Here is a 24,006-nt window from a genome sequence, read left to right as displayed (position 1 = left end):
GATGCGAATTTCTAATGAAGACCCCTACTTGCATTCGAAGGCTTGCTGCATTTCAGTCAGAACTGAATAAGAAGTTTTTCAAAATTGAAGAGTAATTAAATTAAATATATATTATTGTTAAATGTACATTCTGATTTCTACTTAACAAATGTACTTTAACTTTACTTCTTAAATTCTGATAACAACTGTTACAGATACCTAAAAAATAGTTAAAGCAATTCAAGAATTCTTAAGTCAAATTTTCGGAATATATAAAAACAACTCTTGGAACTCTTTGAACTAATTTTTTTTATTTATAATATGAACCATAAGTGTACATATCAAAAAACAAAAAAAACATATTGGTAAGAGAGTTTGTTACATTTATTTATTAAAATTTTATTTATGGGCATAAATATTTTTAGTTATCTGAAATATGATGAATTTTAATAAATAAATGTAACAAACTCTCTTACCAATATGTTATACCACTATGTATCAATACTAGAAATTTCCCTTACACTATGAAGCAGACCACTAACCAACAGGAAGGGTTCTTCCTCATTGGTTTATTGCTTATATTATATCATCCACAATACCTTTCAGTGTCAAACAAATTTTGAAATAGAAAACATAGGAAAATTTATGATCAATCAAAGAGAAAATACATTATATTTCACATAGTTTTTATTTTGCATAATAAGCATGCTACCCTATAAATACATAACATATATACAATGTCTACATGATAGTAAATACCTATTTTATGTAACTTTTAATTATTATTAAAGAAATTAATCAAATAAAATATCATCTTTTAACATTCCAATCGAATATCTTATGTAATATAAAAAAGACTATTTATGTAAATATTTTCTATTAATTCTATTGTGATTTGATTAATTTGTAACAGTTAATAAAGTTTAAGAAAAGAAACACTTTTCCTTAATGACTATATACACTAGAAATTTATTAAGTTCACTTTGTCCAAATTAATAGTATGAGTAGTTTGTATTCCAAGTTTGTAAATAATCTTAGATTTTTTTTTTCAAAAAGTAGAAGCTGTTGCAGAAACTTCAATGATTTTTTTTTATGTATGTACAATTCATGATTTCTATTAAGAACTAAATTTCTTTATAAAGTTTATGCTGACTTTAAAACACCCTTGCTTTCTAATTCTTTCTCAACAGCTGAACCCTCATATCTGATTTTATCTCTAAGTGCTTCTTGCATTAACTGAGCATCAAACTTTTGCTTTGACCATTGGTATCTACAATATGACCAAGTAACTAATGTACTTATGGCAAATGTACCAACGCCAATATGCTGTGACATAAGAGGTTTTGATGTTTTCAAAAATGATGCTAGTCCCACACCAATTCCTGATGCAATCCCATAAAGAAAACTCTCTCGAAAGCATGGAATTTTTGATACGTCTCTTCCAAATATTGTTAAACCCTGAAAAAAATTATACAACAAATATTACAATATCAAATTATTACAACCATTTCGAGGAAGTAACCTTAAATAACATGAGAAATTAAAAAATTTATAATACTTATTTTATGCCTAGCCCTCAAATATACTCTAGTATTGTGGACTGATAGAGTAATATTAGGTTAATTAGAAGAATGTACAAAACTGCGAACCTTTGTGACTTAGAAATGAAATTTTATTGCATTTAACAAAGTTACTGCTTTTTTTTTTTAAGTTTTGAAATATAATTTTCACGTATTTACATGTATGTTGTGATCCATTTTATAAGTATTTTTTTACTTCCACCTTGTGCTCATTACATATGATTTAAAATAAACTTTGATTATGAGGAGATAATAAGAATCAAGTTTCAAACAAGGGTGAGTCCATTTTTTAGAAATTATAGTGTATTTTATTATAGATAAATATAGCCTCACTTTTAAGACTACCTTACTTTTGAATGATTTTATTAGTATACATTACTGCAACTTATTCTTTAAAATATTGATACAATGATCCATATTTTAAACTTTAATAAAGCATAACATTTTAAGAACAATAAATGTCAACATAACCAACTTCAATCATGTGAATGGCAAAATCGGCTTAGTACTTTTAATATCAACTTTTAATTAATGAATGTAATGAAAATATTTAAAAAGGGAGATGTGCAATGGCATATTTAAACATCTATTGACTATCCAGTCAGCAAATATAATTTGCAATAGATACTTGTAAAATTTTTCTTCACTAGTACTTTTTACTTGAAAAGTTATTAAATATCCTGATATATTACCCTTTTCTCTTCTTCGGGGTCTTCATCTAACATACTTTTCACAACTGTATCCATATTTCAGTAATTTCAAGTTATCTAAATATAAAAAAAGGAATTCCAAAATAGGACAAGATTATATTTTAAAGATAAGACTTGGAAATATATGTCAAAGTGACAATGACAGCAGCTTTTTTAATTCTGAGATATAGTAAGCGTGTTGCACTATTGAGCCTATGAATGAAATCTGTAAAGCTACAATTACATGTTTGACCGAAGTTAGAGAGAATTCTTATGTGTGTGTATATGTATTCACACATAAGTATTGTATTTATTGGTGCTCTTTTGAAATAGAGCTTAAATGAAAGATTATAACTGCTATGGTCGCCTCGGTAGCTTCGAAGGACAAAACCTATCTATGGCTCAGGCTGATAATTCAAGAATTTAACCGTTAATAACTCATTAGGTCATATAGGGGTAAAGGAAAAACTGACACATCCAATTAATTACAGATTCCCTGTTACAATAGATCTCATCCGCGGAGATCGTGATTATCTCGGCAATTTTGCTACTACGCTGAATAACTAAAACGTCTTCGGCCTTATTTTGTAGGCTCCCATAGAATATAGCACTAAAGTAATTACATTATTTCTAATAATTGTGATTCAACATTTCGACAGCCGTTTTTATTTATCAACACGTAATGATTACTTTAATGGTATTAAAACGTAAAGAAAATATAACTCTATAATAATCGTTGTGCTGTAAATATTATAAAAAAGGATAATATAACAAAACAATTTAAAAATGATATCATTATATCAAGGATAGTATTTAGACCAAGTTACAACAATTTTTTGAGACAAATTGAATTAAAATAAAAATTACAAATTAATCAAATTTAAACCATTTATTTTGCTACACACATACATTACATAGATTATACCATTTTTTTAACAACTTTAACAGATAAATGTTTAATGTCAATCCATTTCTCAGATATTATTGTAGTCAATAGATAATTGTTTTCGGAGTTTGTTAAATTACATATTTATGCAGATTATAACCAAAAGGTATTTCATTATCACTTTCTAGCTGTTGTCATTTGTCAGTATGGCAATAATCGGCAAGTGGTATTTATGACTGACTTCTGACATTTACCTTTACCGATTTTCTTAATTTTCTATCACATAAAAGCGATTTTTTATCAGTTTGTTTTTTGCTTAGATTTTAATATAAATTCTGTGTATATGTATTAGAAACTCTATCTTTAATTGCTTGTCTTTAATATTATAACAGTAACTCTGTGATACGTTGAATAAACGTGGGTGCTCTTTTCTTAAACTCAAACAGCTTTTCTCTTTATATTTAAACACTTCAAAATTGTAACAGTTCTCATAAACGGTGGTTATCCAGCATTATCACAATGGGCCAGTAGAAACTATACTTATCTTCATTATATGACAGGTAAGTCGTAATTTTTCAATGTTTCTTATCATAGGTTTTAGGTATAGCTGCTTTCTAATCGTTATCGCAGTCCATGCCAGACCATTTTTTATAAGTACTTGTAGTTATATTTAAATATATATAGATGGTGTACCATAAAAAAGAACTAGCTGAGATCATCCAAATGGAAAAAAGAATAACAATAAAATTAGTAAAATATAAATGTTTTATCAAAATAAATATGAAAACTGAACTCTTAAACATATCCATAACAATGACCCAGTTATTCAATATTCTTAATCATACATAAATTTAGATTTCATTATATTTTTCTGTTATAATAAATTTATGCCAAAATATCCTTGAATTAATGATGAATATAATATTTATTATTCCTATGTATCCTTATTAATTTGATTGCTCTTGTAAATACTGAACTAGTTAGAATATTCATATAATTATAAATATTTATTTAATTTTTAGCCCATTAATACTAGCCAATAATAAATTATTATTGGGTAGTATATTATTGATATAATATGTAAAATCTTTATTAATGTGTAAAATTGGACAAACAAATAAATATCTAACAATAAGATTAATTCTGTAGCCTGCTGCTATACGGGACAAAGTAAATTATTGGAGTAATATTTTGTAGTTTGGCAAAATAATTAATAAAATAATTGATTCATTTGTGCTAAAATGGCATAAGCTTAACGGATAACTAGGTAATAGTTATCCAAGTGGTAACAAATACCACAAATATTGTGCAAAATCAAAAAAATCATTATAAAAAAAACACAAAATTTCTTCCTTTTTTCTAATTTCATTTAGTACTAGACTATGGAATCAAAAAACAATTAAAAACTTGATTTTGTTATTTATAATTGAATATATCAACACAGCTACATTTTTTTTAATACAATGGGACTGGTGAGACTGTCTTAAAATTTATTTGTAAAAAAAAGTGTAATTAAATTATATTAAAGTATATGATATATTATGATTGAAAAAAAATGATCAACCTCATACATGTACATATATATTATGATTTATTTTTAGTTCAATATTATACACTCGCTGGTCTAGTGGCTAGTTTATAAAGATGCAGATCTCAAGGTGAGGGGTTCAAGACCTAAGTCAGGCTAGTAAAATTTTATTACAATCTAATTTGAAGAATTCCAAGGACCTGTCATAAACAGATGGTCGATGATTTGTCGACATGTTTTATTGTGTGAGAGATGTAATTGCGTCTGTGTTTCTACTATAATCTCTCCTCCACAGTTGCCTAGAGAATGGAGGCCTTGGACAAAATCAGTCAATCATACATGATAGTTATCATCACAATCATTTTAGCTATAGTTTAAAGTAGATTGATTCCTGAATCATTTTGTTATATGATTTTTATCAGTAATCTGTTAGTAATATTTCCTAAATCAACCTTAAAAATATGCGTTGTCATTTTAAATGCCATATTTTATATTAAATAATAACAATATTTTCGTAAAATGATTATTTTTTTTTATTTGAATGAGAAATGGAACAACGAAAGAAAAACCTGACGAATTAAAAATGCTTATTTCGTCGGCGTGTATTGGAACACGTTAATAACTAATGTTGTCTTAAATTTTCGCGATTATTACACATTTAAATAAAACTAATTATAACGGATGAATCGCGTATATTAATTATTTTTAAACATCCCGACGTTTCGAGCACTTTGCAGTGTTCGTGGTCACGGGTAGACTAAGATGACATTTGTCTATTTGAAGAACAAAGGAAATATTATTTACAACTACCGCCAACGATTTCTCAATTGATGTCTTGAGTAACGTTCCGGTTGCACGCAGAAGGCACTAACTGTATCTTTAGGTCTTGCAGTCTGTTGGATTTGGGATTTTAAATTTTTAATAAGTGGATCCCAGGTGTTAGAAAGTCTCCAACCATCTTCTCTATTGAAGTTCGGATGTTTTTGAATTTCAATAGCCTCGCGTATCATTCTAGGAATGAATCTGTGTTCTCTAGCGAGGATCTGTGGTTTATCAAATCGGATAAAATGGTTAGGTTTATCCAGAGCATGTTCACAGACTGCAGACTTTGAAGAACGCCTATTTTTGACATCTCCTATATGTTCCTTGACCCTGGTACCGATGCTTCTCTTTGTTTGGCCTATGTAAGATAAACCACACTCACATTCGAGTTTATATACTCCTGCAGTTTGTAAAGGGATATTACTCTTGATAGGTCTCAAGAACTGGCTCACTTTCTTATGAGGCTTGTAAACGGTTTTAATTGAAGCTCGCTTCAAGATGTTGCCAATCCTGTCTGTAACTCCTTTCACATACGGTAGAAATGCAGGTTGTCGCTCAACTGTGGGTGGCTTGGTACGGCTTCTGCGATGCTGGCGAGGCACGGGCAGCTTGTTCTGGTGGAGTGCAAACTTGACCTGACGTAGCTCGTCCTCTAGGTGTTCAGCATCGCAGAGATGGTGGGCTCTCTGAAACAAAGATTTGCCAACGGTAGCTAACTGACTAGGGTGGTGGTGCGAGTCACCATTGAGGTATTTGTTGGTGTGTGTGGGTTTCCTATAAACTGTGTGACTTAATGTATTATCAGGATTCTTGATAATAAGGATATCAAGGAAAGCTAAAGAATTATTTGCCTCTAATTCCATAGTAAATTGAATGTTTTTATTTATAGAATTAAGATGTACTAAAAATGCAGATGTCAGATCACTAGGTAATATTGTGAAAGTGTCATCTACGTACCGTTTATAAAACCTAGGTGTTATTGGTCCGGAGCGAAGAGCCCTCTCCTCCAGGTCTTCCATGAATAAATCGGCGACCACGGGGGATACTGGAGAACCCATGGCTACCCCGTCAACTTGTACATAGAATTCATCATTCCACAATAAATAACCTGATGTGAGGCAGTGATGTAACAGCTCTGCATATTCAATAGGCATGTTGTGTGTCTGTAGCTTCCTCTTAACAATTTCGATGCAGTCTTGTATGGGTAAGCATGTAAACAATGACTGGACATCAAAACTAACCATTTTCTCGTTGTTGGTTAATTTAAGGTCTTTGATTTCACCAACAAACTGGTAAGAATCCTTGACATACGCCGCAGTGTGTCCTCGGAGGGGTGATAATATCCTTGCTATGTGTTGAGCCAATCTATATGTTGGTGTATCGATTTGGCTTACAATAGGACGCAGCGGAGCACCAGTTTTATGGATCTTAGGTAACCCATACAGTTTTGGCGGCTTTGCACATGTAGGCACGAGTGATTTTTTGTCCAGATTTAATTTCTCTTGATGTTTTGATATTAACGCGGATGTCTTTTTAAGAATATTATTTGTAGGATCTTTATTTACTTTTTTATAAGTTTTAACATCCGATAGAATCGCGGAAATTTTCTGGTTATAATCACACGTATCCATCACAACGGTCGCGTTTCCCTTATCTGCTCGGAGGACTGTAATGTCTTTATTGTTGCGTAGGTTCTTCAGAGCAATTGATTCATCACGAGTAAGGTTTCTTTTCGGTGGCCGGCTTCGACGTAAAACACTCGAGATGTCCTGTCGAATAGCTTCCGAGTCTTCCTTTGTGATGTTATTTTTGAAAAGACACTCCTCCACATTGCAAATAATGTCTTCAAACGGTATTTTGGATGGAGCCGGTGCAAAATTTAAGCCTTTATTTAATACCGCAACAGTCAATTCAATTCAATTCTTGGTTTAATGGCTTTTAGTTGTGCCGACAGGGCACAGATTATTTCGCCAATGTCACGTAGGATGGAGAAGACACGAAAGAGATTGATCGGAACAGTTGAGGAAACAAACTCAATTAAATTTTGAAGACTAGCATAGTAGTAGTAATTTCCTTGTTAATCCTCAACCTAGAACAACACAAACATTAAGGGTTAATAATATGTTACAATAAAAATAATTGTTAGTACTCTAAACTATATATACTAAAATATAACACTCAATGGGACTATTCACAACTTAATTTTATTACATTTAATATATTTACATAGAAAAGAACAAAATGGACTAAACACAAACGTCAACAAACATTCAACATTTATAGGGCGGGGGACTTTAGGAGGGAGAACGTCGTAAAGGGGATGAATAAGTTTAGGACAAAGGAACAGGACGTGGGTTGCGGAACCTTCGTCTAGGCCACATTCACACAGCGAGTGATCACGAACTCTTATCTTTGCTAGGTGGACAGGTGTGCAGGAATGGCCGAGGCGTAAACGACAGATAGTGGAAATGATCCAACGATCAGCGTGCCTGTGAAATGAAAACCATGGACGCCTCGGAATTTTAGGTTGTAACGCCGAATAATACTTACCCTTAACCGATTTTGATGAAATCCAAAAAGAGTTCCAGGATTTATCCATTTCAGCTTTCGCAAGAGTGAGTAAATCTCTAGCAGAATTGACAAAATGCTCCGATGAACCAAATTGTGTAGCAGTCTTTGCATAAGAGTCAGCCATCTCGTTTCCAATAATACCTGAATGACTTGGAATCCAGACGAGCAAAACTTGTAGACCCTGATGATGACAGGATAACAGGGCCTCTCTGATCTTGAAAACGATGGAAAGTCTTAATTTGCTACGAAAAGGATTTTCCTTAATGGCTAACAGGCAACTTAAGGAGTCACATAAAATAATTGACTGTTGAATATTATGTGACTGGGCGTACTTAATAGCTTCCAGTAAAGCAATAGCCTCACCGGAAAATACCGAAGTTTCAGGGGGACATTTAAAAAGTAGTGCTATTTTATATTTGGGAATCCAACACGATGCACCAACGCATCCGATTGGAGAGAGTTTAGAGGCATCAGTGTATATAGGGAGGTGATTTGGCCAATTTTGATGAAAGATTCTTTGAAATTGGATAGCAGTATCAGAAGAACCTTTTATAAGACCGAGGTTTGTAATTACAAGAGGATTAAATAAAAGAGCCTTAAAGGAGGTGGAAAAAAGAGGATTAGAAGGAAACGTGTTAATAGGATGAGGCAGGTTGGTATACTTAAGGAAACTGTTTAATAGGAATGAGGATTTCGGACTGTCCGGGTTGCAAAGGTGGGATAATTTGTTTAACCTGGTCAAAAGAGGATGGGAAGATAGCTGTAACAATTTGATGACAAAGCGGTCACATAAATATTGTCTCCTTATATGTAGAGGAGGGTCAACACACTCAACCTGTAGAGCATTAGTAGGGGTGGATTTCATCGCACCCAAGATTATGCGCAAACATTTATATTGAATTTTGTTTAATTTTTCTGAAGCAGATTTATTGAAGGGATCTAGAACAAACAGTCCATAGTCCAAATGACTACGAACTATTGCGTTATAGATCAGCTTCAATGTATAAGGGTGAGCTCCCCACCAAACTCCAGACACTGCTCTAAGGGCATTAATAGATTTTTCACATTTCTTGGCTAAATAATCAGAGTGTGCAATTCCGTTCAGTCGTTGATCGAGAATAATACCAAGAAATTTTGTTTTGTCTACAAAATTGATGCGTTGACCCTCATAAGATAAATTGAAGGAAGGTATATATCTCTTTTTAGTAAATATCACTGCTTGACTTTTGGCTGTCGACAGCGATAAGCCATGGTCAGAGAGCCATTGGGATAGGTAATGCAAAGCAGTGTTTAATCGGAACGTTAAATTTTCAATGGAGCTAGATCTAAAGTACAAAACAGTGTCATCAGCATACTGGAGTATGTTGCAAAAATTGTTAACAGACAAATCGAGGTCATGAGTGTATATGCTATAAAGCAGAGGACTGAGTACTGAGCCTTGAGGAAGACCTTTCCAGACAAGTCTGGGGGGAAGAGAGAGATGTTGGTGTCTAACCGTTATTGATCTGCAAGTTAACAGATTACATATGAGATGTACAATCCTCGATGGAATACTCAGCTGTTGCATTTTCTGCCTGAGTAACGGAAGAAGGACATTATCATATGCAGAAGATATATCAAGAAAGATTCCCACAAGGTACTCTCCTTTAGCGAAGGCAATTCGAATGTCTGTTGTAAGAATGCTTAGACTATCAATGGTGCTCAACCCCTTCCGAAAGCCAAATTGAGAGGGAGCAAGTATATTTCTGCTTTCCATTAACCATTCCAGGCGGTTCTTCAAAAGATGTTCAGTGATCTTTGCCAAAGTTGACGATAAAGCTATGGGTCTATATGAATTGCAATCTGAAGGGTTCTTACCCGGTTTAAGAATAGGGACAACAATTTGCGACTTCCAAGATTGCGGGATGATTCCTTTGATAAAAACCGAGTTAATTATATTTAAAAAACAATTTTTCGCTTTATCGTTCAATTTAGAGATAAAAGAGTAAGGAACGCCATCTTCCCCAGGAGAAGAGTCAGATAAACCATTTAAAGCACAATCAAGTTCAGAAAAAGAAAAGGGGGCATCCATTTCATCCAAAGTAGATGCTGGCGTAGAATTTAGAAAACTGTCCTCATAAGGGACAAATGGGGGGGCAAGCTTGTCAGCGAAATTGTTAAGCCACTCAGAAGGAGTATTTGAAGAAAGATTGACAGAATTAAGGCAACGGCGGAATTTTTTAAGTTGGGACCAGACTACAGAGGAAGGGGAACGAGGACTCAGGGATTCACAAAAATGAATCCAACTGACTTTTTTCTTTTTAGAAATGAGCTGTTTGAATTTTGCGTCGATTCTCTGGTACCTACAAAAATTATCCATAGACATACACAATGTGTATGATACTTCAGCCTCTAGTCTCTGTTCAGATAATCGCTTGCATTCCTCATCCCACCAAGGGGTGGAAAGCAAATGAGTTTTTGAGATGTTTTTTTTGGGAAAATGAAGATCCGCTGCAGAAAAAATGCCATTAAGGAAAAGATCGCAGCAAAGAATTACATCTCCATAGTCTTGTGAAACAAAGAGGTTGTCGATCATGGAATCAACAGACTCAGCATATGCAGACCAGTTAACATTCTTTAGCTTATATTTTAATAAGGGATTTGGATTGATATGGGGAATGGATCGGTGATTTAAAGAAAGGAGAATAGGAAAGTGGTCACTACCAAAAGTGGAGGAGAGGATGTTCCAGGATATTTGTGAGGCAAGGACTGGAGAGGATAAGGATAAGTCTACAGCGGATTTTGGGTTTTGGTTAGGGTATACTCTACGAGTCGGTGAGCCATCATTGAGGATGCAGAGGTTTGCATCATCAAATATGTCCATCAACAAGAGAGCAAATGGGTCACAGAAATGTGAACCCCAGGAGGTGTGATGGGCGTTGAAATCACCCATTACAAGGATAGGACTAGGAAGACAGGAAATGATGGCAGAAATATCAGGAATTAAAGCTGGATTAGGATGAGGAATGTACAGGGAAAGAAAAGAGATGTTAAGGGCTCTGACAGCAACAGCATTAATATGCTGGCTGGGAAGGGATAAGGGAATTTGGGAAAAGGGGAGGGAGTGCCGTATAAAAATGGCACTCCCTGCATAACCATCATTTCTGTCATCCCTCAAACAGGAGAAGCCTGGAACCCGGAATCGGGATCCAGGGATCAACCATGTTTCAGAGACGGCAATAATGATAGGTTTATGGAGGTTAATCAGTGAGAGGAGTTCATGTTTTTTAGGACGGACGCTCTTGCAGTTCCATTGAAGGAAGCTGATTAGGGCCATTGTGAAGGATTGAGAATAATTGACATAAGTCTTGAGCAACGTTGGACGGTAAGGGGATGTCGTTACATGTTGAAATAATACTAAGAAGTATTTTTGTTAGCATTTCTAAGAAGTTAGGATTGCTATTAAGAGGATTAGGAGTGTTTTGGTTGAGAGCACAACCGTTAGGAGCAGAAGAGGGACAATTACTAATGATCGACTGGTGGGCCTGCTTATCATACCCCTTACCAAGAGGTGATCTTGGGCGAGGAGTACTGATAACAGTCTTCCGATAGGACCTATTAGTTGAAGGGATAGGTTGATTTTGGATATTTGGAGAATATGAGGGAGGGGTAAACATCTCCTTTGCAATCTCTGCATAGGATCTACGAACAGGAGGGAACCGAGAGGATGCTTCAATATATGATATGTTATCCTGAGACATAACTATTTTAATTGACTGTTGACGGGAAAACTCAGGACAGTCCTTGTCTGTTGTATAATGGTTACCAGAGCAGTGTAAGCAAGTGGCGTTATCCTTACTTACACTACAAGACTCACCTGTGTGGGATTTGGCACACTTATAACACCTAGGTTGAGATCTGCACTGTGTTTTAATATGACCATAACGACAGCAATTAAGGCATTGGATGGTCGGAAGTTTGTAAGTCTCTACTGGAAGGGATGTATGGTAGGAAAAAACTTTTGAAGGAAGTATTTGCCCTCTAAAAGTAATAACGACAGATTGGGTAGGAACCCATGTTGTTACACTGTCATTAATTGTTTTTCTGTTTAGCCTTCTTATTTTCATTACTTCACCACATCCAGTGGGAAGTTCAAGTGACATAGCAAGTTCTTCCATCGTCCAGTCCACGGGGATACCCTTAATCAAACCCATTCTGGTTACATTAAAAGTCGGTACAGTAGCTTTGTACTTGCACATTTCAACAATAGGATTTGCCAGGAATGAGTTTGCCGCTTGGGCTGTTGAAAATTCAACAGAAATTTTATTACGACCTATGTTTTTAACACCATCATTAATAATCCCTTTAATTTTATGAGTGTGCAGAAATTGTCCAAATTTAATTGCTCGGATAGTAGTTCCTGAGGCTGGGTCAGAGACTTCCCGGGACACTTGTACGATGAAAGGACCCTTGTCATCGTCAGAATAAATTTTTGGGCCTTCAGAGAAGGATGGGTGAGTGTAGATGGTCTGTATCGAAGGATTTGCAGAATTTGGATGGATTATAGTTTTTTTAGCATTCGAATCGGAATTAATCGAATCATTAACTTGGCGTTTTCGAGAAACCGGAATAGAGGGAGGAGAAAGAGTATCGGTATCGGTTTGTACTGAGCCACCTGGATCAGGGGGTTCAGGCGGAGTATCCACCTCCATTATAAAACTTACAAACTAAAAAATATTGATATAAGATAAATACTCACGAAATTTAAATATATTAGTAACACCACTTAACCCAACTACCAACTAAAACACTATTAACAATAAAATATACTACAAAACTAAACGTAAACACTGATAATCTCTAAACACGTGTGTTAACCAACGCTAACGCAAGCGAAAAAAAAACACCGCAACAGTCGATTCATCTAAACTTTGTTTTGACAGATTGACAAGTGACGTACGCGCAGGTTTTTGAATTTCCCCGGTGTTGCCATTATTGAAGTTGTTATAATTTGATTTTACCCCGCTGAGTTTTTCGAACTTTTCTATTTGTTTTAATTTTAAGTTATTATATTTTGTAGCGGCTCGTTTATTGGTAAAATCGTTGCATTTTTGCCAATCTGTTTTTGATAATCGCGACTCGAGTTCTTTGCTTAGGTTGTCAATTTGATCCGTTAACCGTCGCGCGTCAAATCGATGTTCTCGGATGAGTTGTAATAATAATAATTTCTTACTTGCCTGATTGAGTATTTTATCACCATGCCTTATGTCCTTCTTAGGTGCGATCCTTACACAAACCGGAATAAGATTATGGTCACGGCATCTTTTCAGGAAGTTCATGGACGTTACGAATCGGGCATGTTTGACTTTTAGGTACTCCAACCGGCGAATTTGATTTGATGTTTCCAGTCCGTACTGGTTCACATAATGTTGTCTTAAATTTTCGCGATTATTACACATTTAAATAAAACTAATTATAACGGATGAATCGCGTATATTAATTATTTTTAAACATCATCGTCATCTTAGTCTACCCGTGACCACGAACACTGCAAAGTGCTCGAAACGTCGGGATGTTTAAAAATAATTAATATACGCGATTCATCCGTTATAATTAGTTTTATTTAAACACGTTAATAACTGTTTGTTTGAGAAATCGACATCTGCATCGCATTTGCCTGCCATTATATTAGTTTGAAGGTCATACTTTTGATGAACTATGCTAGGGCTGTCATCGCAAAATCTTGTACCTAAAATAATGTCCAGACTTAGCGGTAGCTGCCAAAGAACGGAGGGAGGGGGTTGAGTTGTCATATTTATTAAAGTAGATTTCTTTTCCAGAAAACATGCGATATTTATAAATCTAATTCTGAAAGTCTTCTTGTATTACTTTTTGAACTTTTTGAATATATTTTAAAGACGAATAACTATAATAATTAATATTATATTCCTTATTATTTTTATAAAATGTACGAAACATTATATACTCTTGGAAAATTAGGCAATTTGACACGATACGGTTTGGTAAAAGAGGGCAGGACTTATAACTCCTAAAACCTTCCACCAATAATTCGAGAGTTGCCAGTATTATTCGTTTTGATACTTTTGCTGAAGATAATCGTTTCATTAAATTATTATTGATTAAAAAAACTATGAACCGCCTTCAACCGTGGAAAGTTTTATATCCCTAGTGTAGACTGTTTTTACTTGGAAGTGTTCCAAAATACGCTACTTAGATGCAGACAAGACATCTCGTCCCTTGAACTAAAATTTATGAGTTCACAACGTAAGTGAGCAATAAAAAGGAGATTAACGTCGAGACAAAATAATAAGATAGGATAAATCTTTGCGATATAAATATATATAGCTATCATGCTTATATTTGAAATTTAGTGTTACAGAAAACCTTACACGCAATGTCCTCCCAAAAATTCTAATAAAGTAACATTCTGTAAATCTATCATTATCTTGAAAAGAAGTTGAAGTATAAGCTTGTATTTTATTCTACCACGTCACTCCAATGCAAGTTATACACACATGTACGAATGCCGAACGAAATTTTCTTCGTCGGCTATAAATAAGTTAAATTATAATATAATTCGTAATTCAAATTTATATATTCAATATTCAACTTAAAAAAAACATGGTAAAACCGAAATTTTAATAGAATTCTACTAGATCTAAGAATAATATTTTTTTATTGTCTTTCTTAATAATAATCTTCCGAAGATGAGTTTCTCATTTACATTGAAACAATCTTAAAGAGAAACCAAAGTTCAAAAATTCTCACCTTTTAACTATACAATGTACAATGATAAAAAGTATTATCTTAGTTTGTTTCTCACATAAAAAAAGATTTCTTCACGAAAACAGCGAGCGTAGTTAGTCAAAATGCATTCGATATAATAATTATTGTCATAACGATTTCAGATATTTACAGTACCGGATTATTTTAATATTGGAGATAGGATAGTAGCAAGAAATACCCTAGGCTCAACTGTATATGCAACAGTTTTGTCATGCCTGATTTGTTTTAAATTAATATTAAATATCTAAAATAAAAGAGCCCAGTCAGACCCTAAACATCAATTCAGTTTTTTACGTCATACGATGCAGAACTGAGTCTACTCGCAAATTTATTAATATATAGGCTATTAAGAATATCAACTCTCATGTACTTTAACATATCCCAATATTAAAATATCAATACTTTTTTTATATATTCATTCACGTCTTCGTATTCTTGTATATTGATAGGTATTATTTTAAATAATAAGAGGCGTAAGTCCAATGTGGCCTTTTTGTGTAAACAACCATTTCTTGCGGCTACAGCTATGCTGCTTAGTGATTAGAAAGTGATTTATGTTTATTTCATATTTTATTATGTTCACGTGTAAATGTATAAAATAATCAATGAAATATCGCCAACGTGACTATCTCTCAGTTATCAGATAAGACAAGAACCGGATAAATCATTTATGTAGATGAGGAAAAGAAAGGGACCAAGAATTAATGGTCCAAGCTGTACACAATTCGAAATTAGAATAACCTTACTAAGTTGTTTCATTAACAACAAATAACAATGATTAAATATTGTTACAAGGTAAGCAATTATTGAATGCATTACCGCAACGAAGATCATTCATAAATAATTTGCTTCTTAATTTTTTAATAATTTGAACGTATCTAATATTTGTTTGACTTGACATTAAAATTTGCTAAAAGTTAACATATAGCACAAAAACGACGTCATAATATATGCTGCGAACAATGTCATTCGTTGAAGGTTAGATGGTGTTTTTAAAATATATTTTATTAAATGTCTAATGTAATTTATATGAATTCATTCAAACTGACGCAGAATCTAGATATTTATCCTTCATAATGTTTGACGTGGATTATCTAGTGCAAACTACACGTTAAAAAAAAAAATATCAATTGTTACAATACATAAAAAAGGATGAGTTATAATCGTGGAACCTATTTAAAGCCATGGAATTCAAATAGGTATTACGTTAGTGACATGTTCATGATCTGTTACGTTTTTAAGCTATTTATAATATACCTACAAGCTGCGTGGCCGTAACTCACGTGGACTTTGTAATTCGTGTATTGAGATGTTGTTTTTATGAGAACTCTTCGGTTTCCTGGGATGTTGTATTTCATACTTGACCTTGAATACGTGATTTCTAAGCGGATAAAAAATATTGAATTTTAAAATATCTGTTCGAATACTTATCCTTGAAAACATAATATCAAAGTTTAAAAAAAGGTAAAACATTTGAATCGATTTAAAGTATGAAACGAAATGTTTTTATTTATAATAACAAATTAATCTCATGTCTTTGTAAGCAGTAAAAAAGATTTAAATAGTCACGATACTTGGCGTGATAATTTTAGCCACAAGCGACACTATCCTAAAATTTAATCGAAAGCTTATTTTTTTTTACTAGCAAAGAAGCATCCATACTAAATTAAAAAATATATATTTTTATTGATTAAGACTATACTTGTAATAAGTTTCATATGTACATAGTTATGTCATAGCGATCAATTGATGCGTTACAGCGCTACCTAAATATAATATTAACAAATAGACAAGATTTATTTTTATAGTAGTAGGTAGACTCACGAGCAAAGTGGTCATAAAAAATAGTGCTGTAAGAAATGTTAAATATTTCTTACATACGCCCTCGAACTTGGGAGCTAATATTGTTATATCCTTTATTCCTTTAGTTCACAACAATATTGAGTATCACTGTTTGATGCTAGAATATCTAAGAAGGGTACGTACCCAAATGGGTTTGCAAAAAAATTATAATCTTAAAAAAAAAAAGTTATTACCTACGTTCCAACTAACATTAGTTTTTTTATAGCTAACCGATTGCGAGTTATCATAAAAAAAGATGATACTTGAATATCCAAACTATTTTTTATCGACGCTTTAAATTAATTATTGCCTACCCTAAGCGGGGGAGAGAATAGTAGAGGGACTCCTGGCCGAGTGCCAGACTACCCACTGATTTCTTACGCATGCCACCGTGACGCCCCGACGCCCTCAGCATCTGTCTGTCTCAGATCAGCATATTGAATCTTGGGGTATTTCTCAGCCTTGGTATGGCCCTTTTTATTATAGCGGTCAAATAAGTGTCAAATTCTTGCCCCATGAATAAGTCGTGCCAGCCACATCCAAGGCAATCTGTATTAACAAGTATGTAACGATAGACGAAAAATTGACAAAAAAATTCAAAACTAACGGTACTTGTTACGTTAGTCATTTAGCAACCCTCAATTTGTGTACTTATAAATATTTTTCATGTAAATACACGCCATTTTACAGTTACATTACCGACATATGTATTTAGATTGTAAACAATTACAAAGGTAAACACATAATGTAAACTCTTCTGTTTTTATTGTCACGTTTGCAATGCGTCTGTGTGATCATTTATTGTTTTATGAAGTAAGTTAACTGTAAAAACGTTTTTATTTTCTGATTAAATTCAAATGAAAGAGTAAGTATTCGCTCTAGATAATGCTATTACCCTTCGCTCTTAAGTTGAAAGTTATCAATTAATTTAAACAAACTTGGGAGGAGAAAAGACTTGTTGATGAATGCGTATCTCTTGGTTAATGACATAAAGTTGACACTTGATGAGTTGAATATTACGTAATACTCATAAATATTTTAGCTTTTGAAAACGGAGTAGAGCTAGCGAATAGAATACGTCCGTACGTACAGTCTATCCAATTAACTAACCACAGGCCTAAACACAAATGAACAACTTCGATATTCAATTAATGCTATACGTTGACATCTTGAATAATCTACGATTTTCAGTATGCTTCGCGAAAAATGACGTTTTCAAAGTTGTATTTGTTATAGCACCTCTTCACGTATAATTAAATTTTAGTATTTATAGAAGAACTGGTGGTTTATAAATAAAAACATAACATCAAGAAATAAAAAAAGCAAATTAAATTCTTTAAATACGTTAATTCAAGGTTCGTTTAAATAATATTTTACATTGTTCTGTTCTAGTTTGATTGTTGAATGGATCAGTGTAATTACAGGCACAAGGGACAAAATATTGCATTTGTTATATAAGAAATGGTTAAAACTTTATACAGCAATTACTATTGGCGGTGGCGGTGGTCATTTACGATCGGTGGCATAAAAAATCTAATAATTTTCGTTTGGGATAGATTAGAGATCTAAATAAACAATTAAATTTTAATGAATTAATAAATCAATATTAGAAGATAAATCTGTGACTGATTGACTGTGACTTTTATACACGTATCAACGCTTCTCAAATCAACAAATTTGAATGTTTCTTTGAAATCTATTCTCCGCTTGAATGAATTTCGTCGCGGAATAAAAAAGATAAAAATGACGCAAGCTCTAAATCAAATATTTTACCACTTTCTACCTTTAGTGTCTCGGCTAAAACTAATTATTTTATTTACCCTTTTAAAATATTAAGTAACCAAAATGATCATAAGTAAACGAGTTCAGAATAGATACCAGAAAAATTATATAAACATGTATGGGAGTGCAAAGTCGTATCTGACTGATCATCGAATATGTTTTTCTGTACTTGTAGAACAGTTTGCTCTTATGATTACCTATAAACAGGCGCTTATTAGCTTCCTAACACGTACCTAATCGCAACACCAACCCCAATTTTAACTTCTTATTGTGATATCATTGCATTATTGTTTAGTTAAGTTTATTTTGGCCTGTGTTTTTTTTTAAAGTGTATGTAATGAAAAAGAAAAATCTAATCTTGAACGTTCGAACATTTTTTCAAGGATATTAAAAGAACGATTATTTTCAAGTTCACGTAATAATATATTAAAATTTAAACGTAATGCCTCGTTAAACTGGAGGAAGCGTCTGGGTGAAACCAGAAGAAATTGTACCCAGGCACAATTTTATGTACTAATTCAACTTATACGAAAGCCGTGAACTTTATTGATGTTTTTGTGCTCATGAAAGTAAAACCTCATTTTAATTTTTGCCATCTGAAACAAGAACATAAACATGTTCGAATTAAAACGATCTAGTAAAAAGGCCTGAGCCAACTGTGCCTTTTTATAGAACAAGAAGGTTTAACCTTCATCAATATCTGAGGTGTCGAAACATTCGCGCTAGTTGTTCCGTGTGAATCAGAGTGTGCTGGGCTTTCGCGTGTTCGCACGCCTGAAATAGTCAGTGCAGTGAAGTAATTAGCGACGTCTACACTTCATCTTAGGGCGTCTTAACCTCGCAAAATCATATTTGGTTCGTACGAAGTACCAAATAACAAAAAACGTTCAAACATCCACAACACTCGAGTGTACGGCTTCAGTTATACAAAAAAGTGCTAGTATTGTAATTGTAAACAATACGGTTTTATTCTAGTTCAGTGAAAAAGTTATATTTCTGGAGTTTTTCAGGAACATTGTACTTTGTAAGTATGCTCTCTTCGCATAATACAAATAAAGCAGCTGTATACTCTGTGTAATAAATATAATATAACTGTGCTATTATTTGTATTGTTTGTGTTGAAATTCAAAAGAGAACTTATGTTTTAGCTTATAAGGTATATTTCTTGTAAGTCTTTTCTCCTCCAACACCAAGAACTAATTAAATATTAATAAGATAATTAGACTTACTAAACTGATGGAAAAATATACAAAATAAATGGATGTATCTTGAGTGAGTGTCGTATAATATTTAAATAATAAAACAAAGCAGGAATTAATTGTTTAAATAGTTTATTATTACATTAAATTTGTTACGTTTTGCTTTAAAGTGAAGAAATCTAATACGAAATACTTATGTAATTAGGTATTAAACGTTAACGAGTTTAAGCATTTTTAATTTTAATGCCCCAACAAATTAAGGTCAAGACCAAAAACCGTTTCGTTATTTACAACTAATCCATTAATTTTATGTTCGAAACGTTTAAAACTTTGAAAGACGAAAACGTAAACAAAATTATTTACATAGGTAAATTTGCAATACCTTATCATTGCGATAATAATTATAATAGATACACATCTATTTAATACGATTACTTGCCAACTGAATACAGTTGTACATAATACAACATCGTATGCAATATTAGAAATGAGATCAATACAATGAAAGTAATTAAAACAATAATATTCACTTCTATAATGCCTCTCAATAGCTCACCGGTACCCGGGCCGTCTGTGTGAAAGACGCAGGTTCGACCTGACCCCTTGAGTTTTTGTCGCCTGACGTAACAAGCTTTATACTTATTTAAATGCAAAAATAAAAATATTTCCTCATAATCTCTTTGTTAGTATGTTTTTAAATATGTATGGTTAAAATCTTGATACAATAGTTCAGTTGTACCTAATCGATAGTTTTGCAAACAACTTTGTACTGATGACGACAACACTATATAGAAGTTTATTAATTTTTTAAATAAGAATGTTATATTTTTTTTACAATTAAATTAAATTTAAGCGTCCTTATCATAAAAATAGTTTGAAAGAAATAGCAAAACTTGGAAACACATTAGGTACTATATACGTTGACGACATGCTTCCTTACTTCATAATAATGTAGTACATATTATTATATTATTAAATTTGCATTTAGAAAAATCTATTTTTTTTGTGATTGAGACTTAAACCCTATTACATAGTTATTATCTTACGTTAGTTTGGTGTATAAATAAATTCATAGTTATTAAAAAGATACAGACTAAATACAAACATTTCAGTTTCGATATTTGTCTCTTATGATATCCGCAACGATGTCCCTTGGTAGCATGGTTGCGCGCGCAGTTTTCGTTAACGAAGTTTTCGCGCTTCTGCCCGGACGCCGGCTGAAGTAAACATACACGTTGTACACTAATTGTCTGCTATCCGCCGGAATTTCCAATCGATTCTCTTCCCCGCTATCAACACCCCTTCCACTGTATAATCTCCTCCAGCTAAACATGGTCCAAGCTGTCATTGCTTCGTCTCCGTACTGCGCCGTTTTGACAAAAACAGAAACACGTTCTATCGCGCAGTGATTCTTAAGGATTTTTTTTATAAGTGCCTCGAGAATTAATGCTCAATTTTGTAAACACGACCACAATTATTTTTTATTGTCAGGTTAACAACTCGCGTTGGATATACAAAATATCCGATCGTTATGAATGATAGTTGCCAACTGGAGGCGAAGACCGTTGAAAGCCTACATTGTCAGTCTCTTCACATAATCGTGACATCCGCTTTGCTCCGAACGTGATCATAATATTGTGGAGTCAATAATTCTTATAAAAGCGATTCTCCTACAAATTTAGCAAAGCAAGAACAACTAGGTTTCATAACCCTACCTAAAGCAGTGATATAGCCGTTATAAAAATTAACTGCACATGCGTAACCGTATAGGGTTTGTGATACGGTTCTTTGATTTCTCTTTGCCGCAAAAAAGACAGAAGAACTCTTTACAAAAACTGAGGAATTATTTTTTGGCATAATATGTGTAACATAATATATTTCCGTCATACGGCCATAGTAATATTTATTGAACACCTTATTGCAAGTTCACACCAGTAATTAGAGTATAACAGCCACGATTATCCCTTGAATATAATATTCCTTCGCACCGTTGGAGCAAATTTAATTTAGACAAACAGAAATGAGCTTAACAAATAGAATTATACCTTATCCTATTTAATTATTTGCATTAATTTAATTTTAGATAAACACTATATGGAAATCAACATCAAATATAACAATCAAAATTAAATATAGGTCTCATTATGCAGATGTAGCTATATTGTTTTATATTTAGTTTTGAATGCCGTCAACCCTGACGTTGCATAACGGTTGTTTCGATGAATGCTCTGAAATAGTTGGCGGAAACTTCAGAATAGATAATAATAGAGGCGGCAATTTTATGGTCTCTATAAGCGTAACCATGTCAGTGTCCTCGGTTTCATCTGCACAACGTTTTGGCTTCAATAAACCATTGTTTCATCGAGTCTATTTCAAATAAAAACAAATTAAATATTATCATTTCTTCTAGCGTATATAACTTATCATACATACATAATCGTATGGTATATATTTGAATTGTGTTTATAGCTGGCGCTTGTTCAGAATTCATAAAGACCACGCGAGGCAAATATAGCATGTTTGAATCTTGAAGCGTATTATAATTTTAAACTAAAACCGTTCTGCATTTAAATTTTTGAAAATTAATGTTTCCTTGTTTAATTTTGAGATATTACCTAATTCATATAATTACTTAATATATAAAAGATATATAAATGTAGTTATTTAAATTAATATATTACGTCTAGTCTAAGGTTAATTTGAACACATAATTAAAATATTTGTCATCATTATCATTCATCATGTTTAGATAAATAATGAAATAGCCGACAAACTACTTTCACCTGATCATCTGCATCCTCGGCTATTCACTTGTTTTGTGTGGGAAGCAAACTTTTAATACGGATTATTACTAAGCTATTTGTAATTTTCCTCAAAACCAAATTGAGTAATGAATTCTATAAAACGTATTTCCATGAATTTTGTGAGGAAGTTTACGTTATTCGAAACACTTTTACACGATATATATTATCATCACTTGTCTGTCAGTAATAAAGTTAGAATATAAACAAATCTAAGCAATCGATTTTAACCTACTTTTAAAGTTCTTGTAGATTTGTAACTTCGTATATTTAATAATAGTAATAAAAATATCTTTAAACCGGTGGATAAAATTGAGTGATCTCCTAGCAGGTTTTGATATGACTTGGGGTCCATATATTTTGTGAACAAACATGGCGCCCTCCCACACATGGCTCTCCTGCCAAATTGCCGATCTATCTTTGACTAGTGTCATCTATTGTGGTATGGATCACTCGACACCCCTGCTCAAAAATATCTTAAAATGTGACGATTCAATTCTTAATCGATTGAGAGTTCGACTGTACAAGACCTAGGAATCTATTAAGCAGAAAAAGGTGTTCCAGGGGACGAAAATTTAAGACATAAACTTGTTTAAAGTATATGACACCCAGCTTAAAACCTCTCAATTAATCCCTCCGCTCGCTTTCAAGTATTAGAAGTCTGAAAAGTTACGTTTTAACTCGCAACATTACGAATCTAAAGGGTTTCCTCGAACGATACCAACACTTAATTTTGCATGCTCTGCAGTAGACACTACAGTAAATTTACAAATATTATAAAATGGGTCAAATAATTATGTAAATAATGTAATTGATAATCTAACCTACCTATTATAATTACTTAAAGGTTATCAAATATTAATAAAGGAACTGATTATAGCTAATGTTAATTAGTCTGATTCAGTTGTTTTTTAAATAGAATAGCATTGACAAATAACAATTTATCCGAGAAGTTATTTTAAAGGAAAAATCTATACCAATTAAAATAGGCAATAATAATAGGCTCAATAACTATCAGTCTCAATTTGTGCTGTTTTTAATTATCACATTCTTTTTCAGTGAGTCAAAATAAATGAGTATACAATATTTCAAGGAAAAAGATAAATAAGCTTTTCGGAACTATATCCAAGTAATTTACTGCTGTGGTAATAAATAATTAATTCATAATAGTTTATTAATAATGGGGTTAGTAGGTCTTGACAGTTATCAAGCAACCATTATGGATATAATATTTATAACAAATTGATGTAGTTTACGATGTAAATTGACTCTCTCTAGACTCTTGTGTGTATTATCTCCTGTACATAAACTACTGCAATTATGATAAATCCAATGAGTATAATAAAAAAATCTCAAAACAAATTCAAATTCAAGGAAATATTAATTAAATTCCATACGATACACCAATAATGAGCATCCTTACTGTAAGTAGCTCTGTTACTGTACTGTAAATAAAATATTTGAACCCACTCTCAAGCGAGATGACGAATGTGACCTGTATGACTCAAACAGAGATTACATAAAGAAACGGACTTCATATA

General features: G+C 32.9%; 2 protein-coding genes across 4 annotated transcripts in view; one reads left to right on the top strand and one right to left on the bottom strand.

The window, feature by feature from the left end:
- Window positions 1–791: 791 nt before the first annotated feature.
- LOC124532126 (cytochrome c oxidase assembly protein COX20, mitochondrial) lies at window positions 792–2,413 on the bottom strand. The gene is made up of 2 exons (XM_047106830.1): window positions 2,252–2,413; window positions 792–1,437 (listed from the first exon to the last, which is right to left on the bottom strand). The coding sequence occupies exons 1-2, from the start codon at window positions 2,303–2,305 to the stop codon at window positions 1,123–1,125; spliced, it is 369 nt and encodes a 122-aa protein (XP_046962786.1). The 5' UTR covers window positions 2,306–2,413; the 3' UTR covers window positions 792–1,122.
- Window positions 2,414–3,326: 913 nt separating this feature from the next.
- LOC124532153 (protein numb) overlaps window positions 3,327–24,006 on the top strand; it is a 38,897-nt gene continuing 18,217 nt past the window's right edge. The window contains exon 1 of one of the 3 annotated variants that reach the window (XM_047106874.1): window positions 3,327–3,694. The gene's annotated coding sequence lies outside the window, so the exon portion shown is untranslated. The other 2 variants (XM_047106876.1, XM_047106875.1) reach the window with 2 other exon arrangements.

This window comes from Vanessa cardui, chromosome 8, assembly GCF_905220365.1.
Source record: "Vanessa cardui chromosome 8, ilVanCard2.1, whole genome shotgun sequence".
In the NCBI taxonomy this organism is placed as follows: domain Eukaryota; kingdom Metazoa; phylum Arthropoda; class Insecta; order Lepidoptera; family Nymphalidae; genus Vanessa; species Vanessa cardui.
Note: the sequence above shows the minus strand (reverse complement) of the source record. Positions and strands in the feature narration are given on the sequence as shown.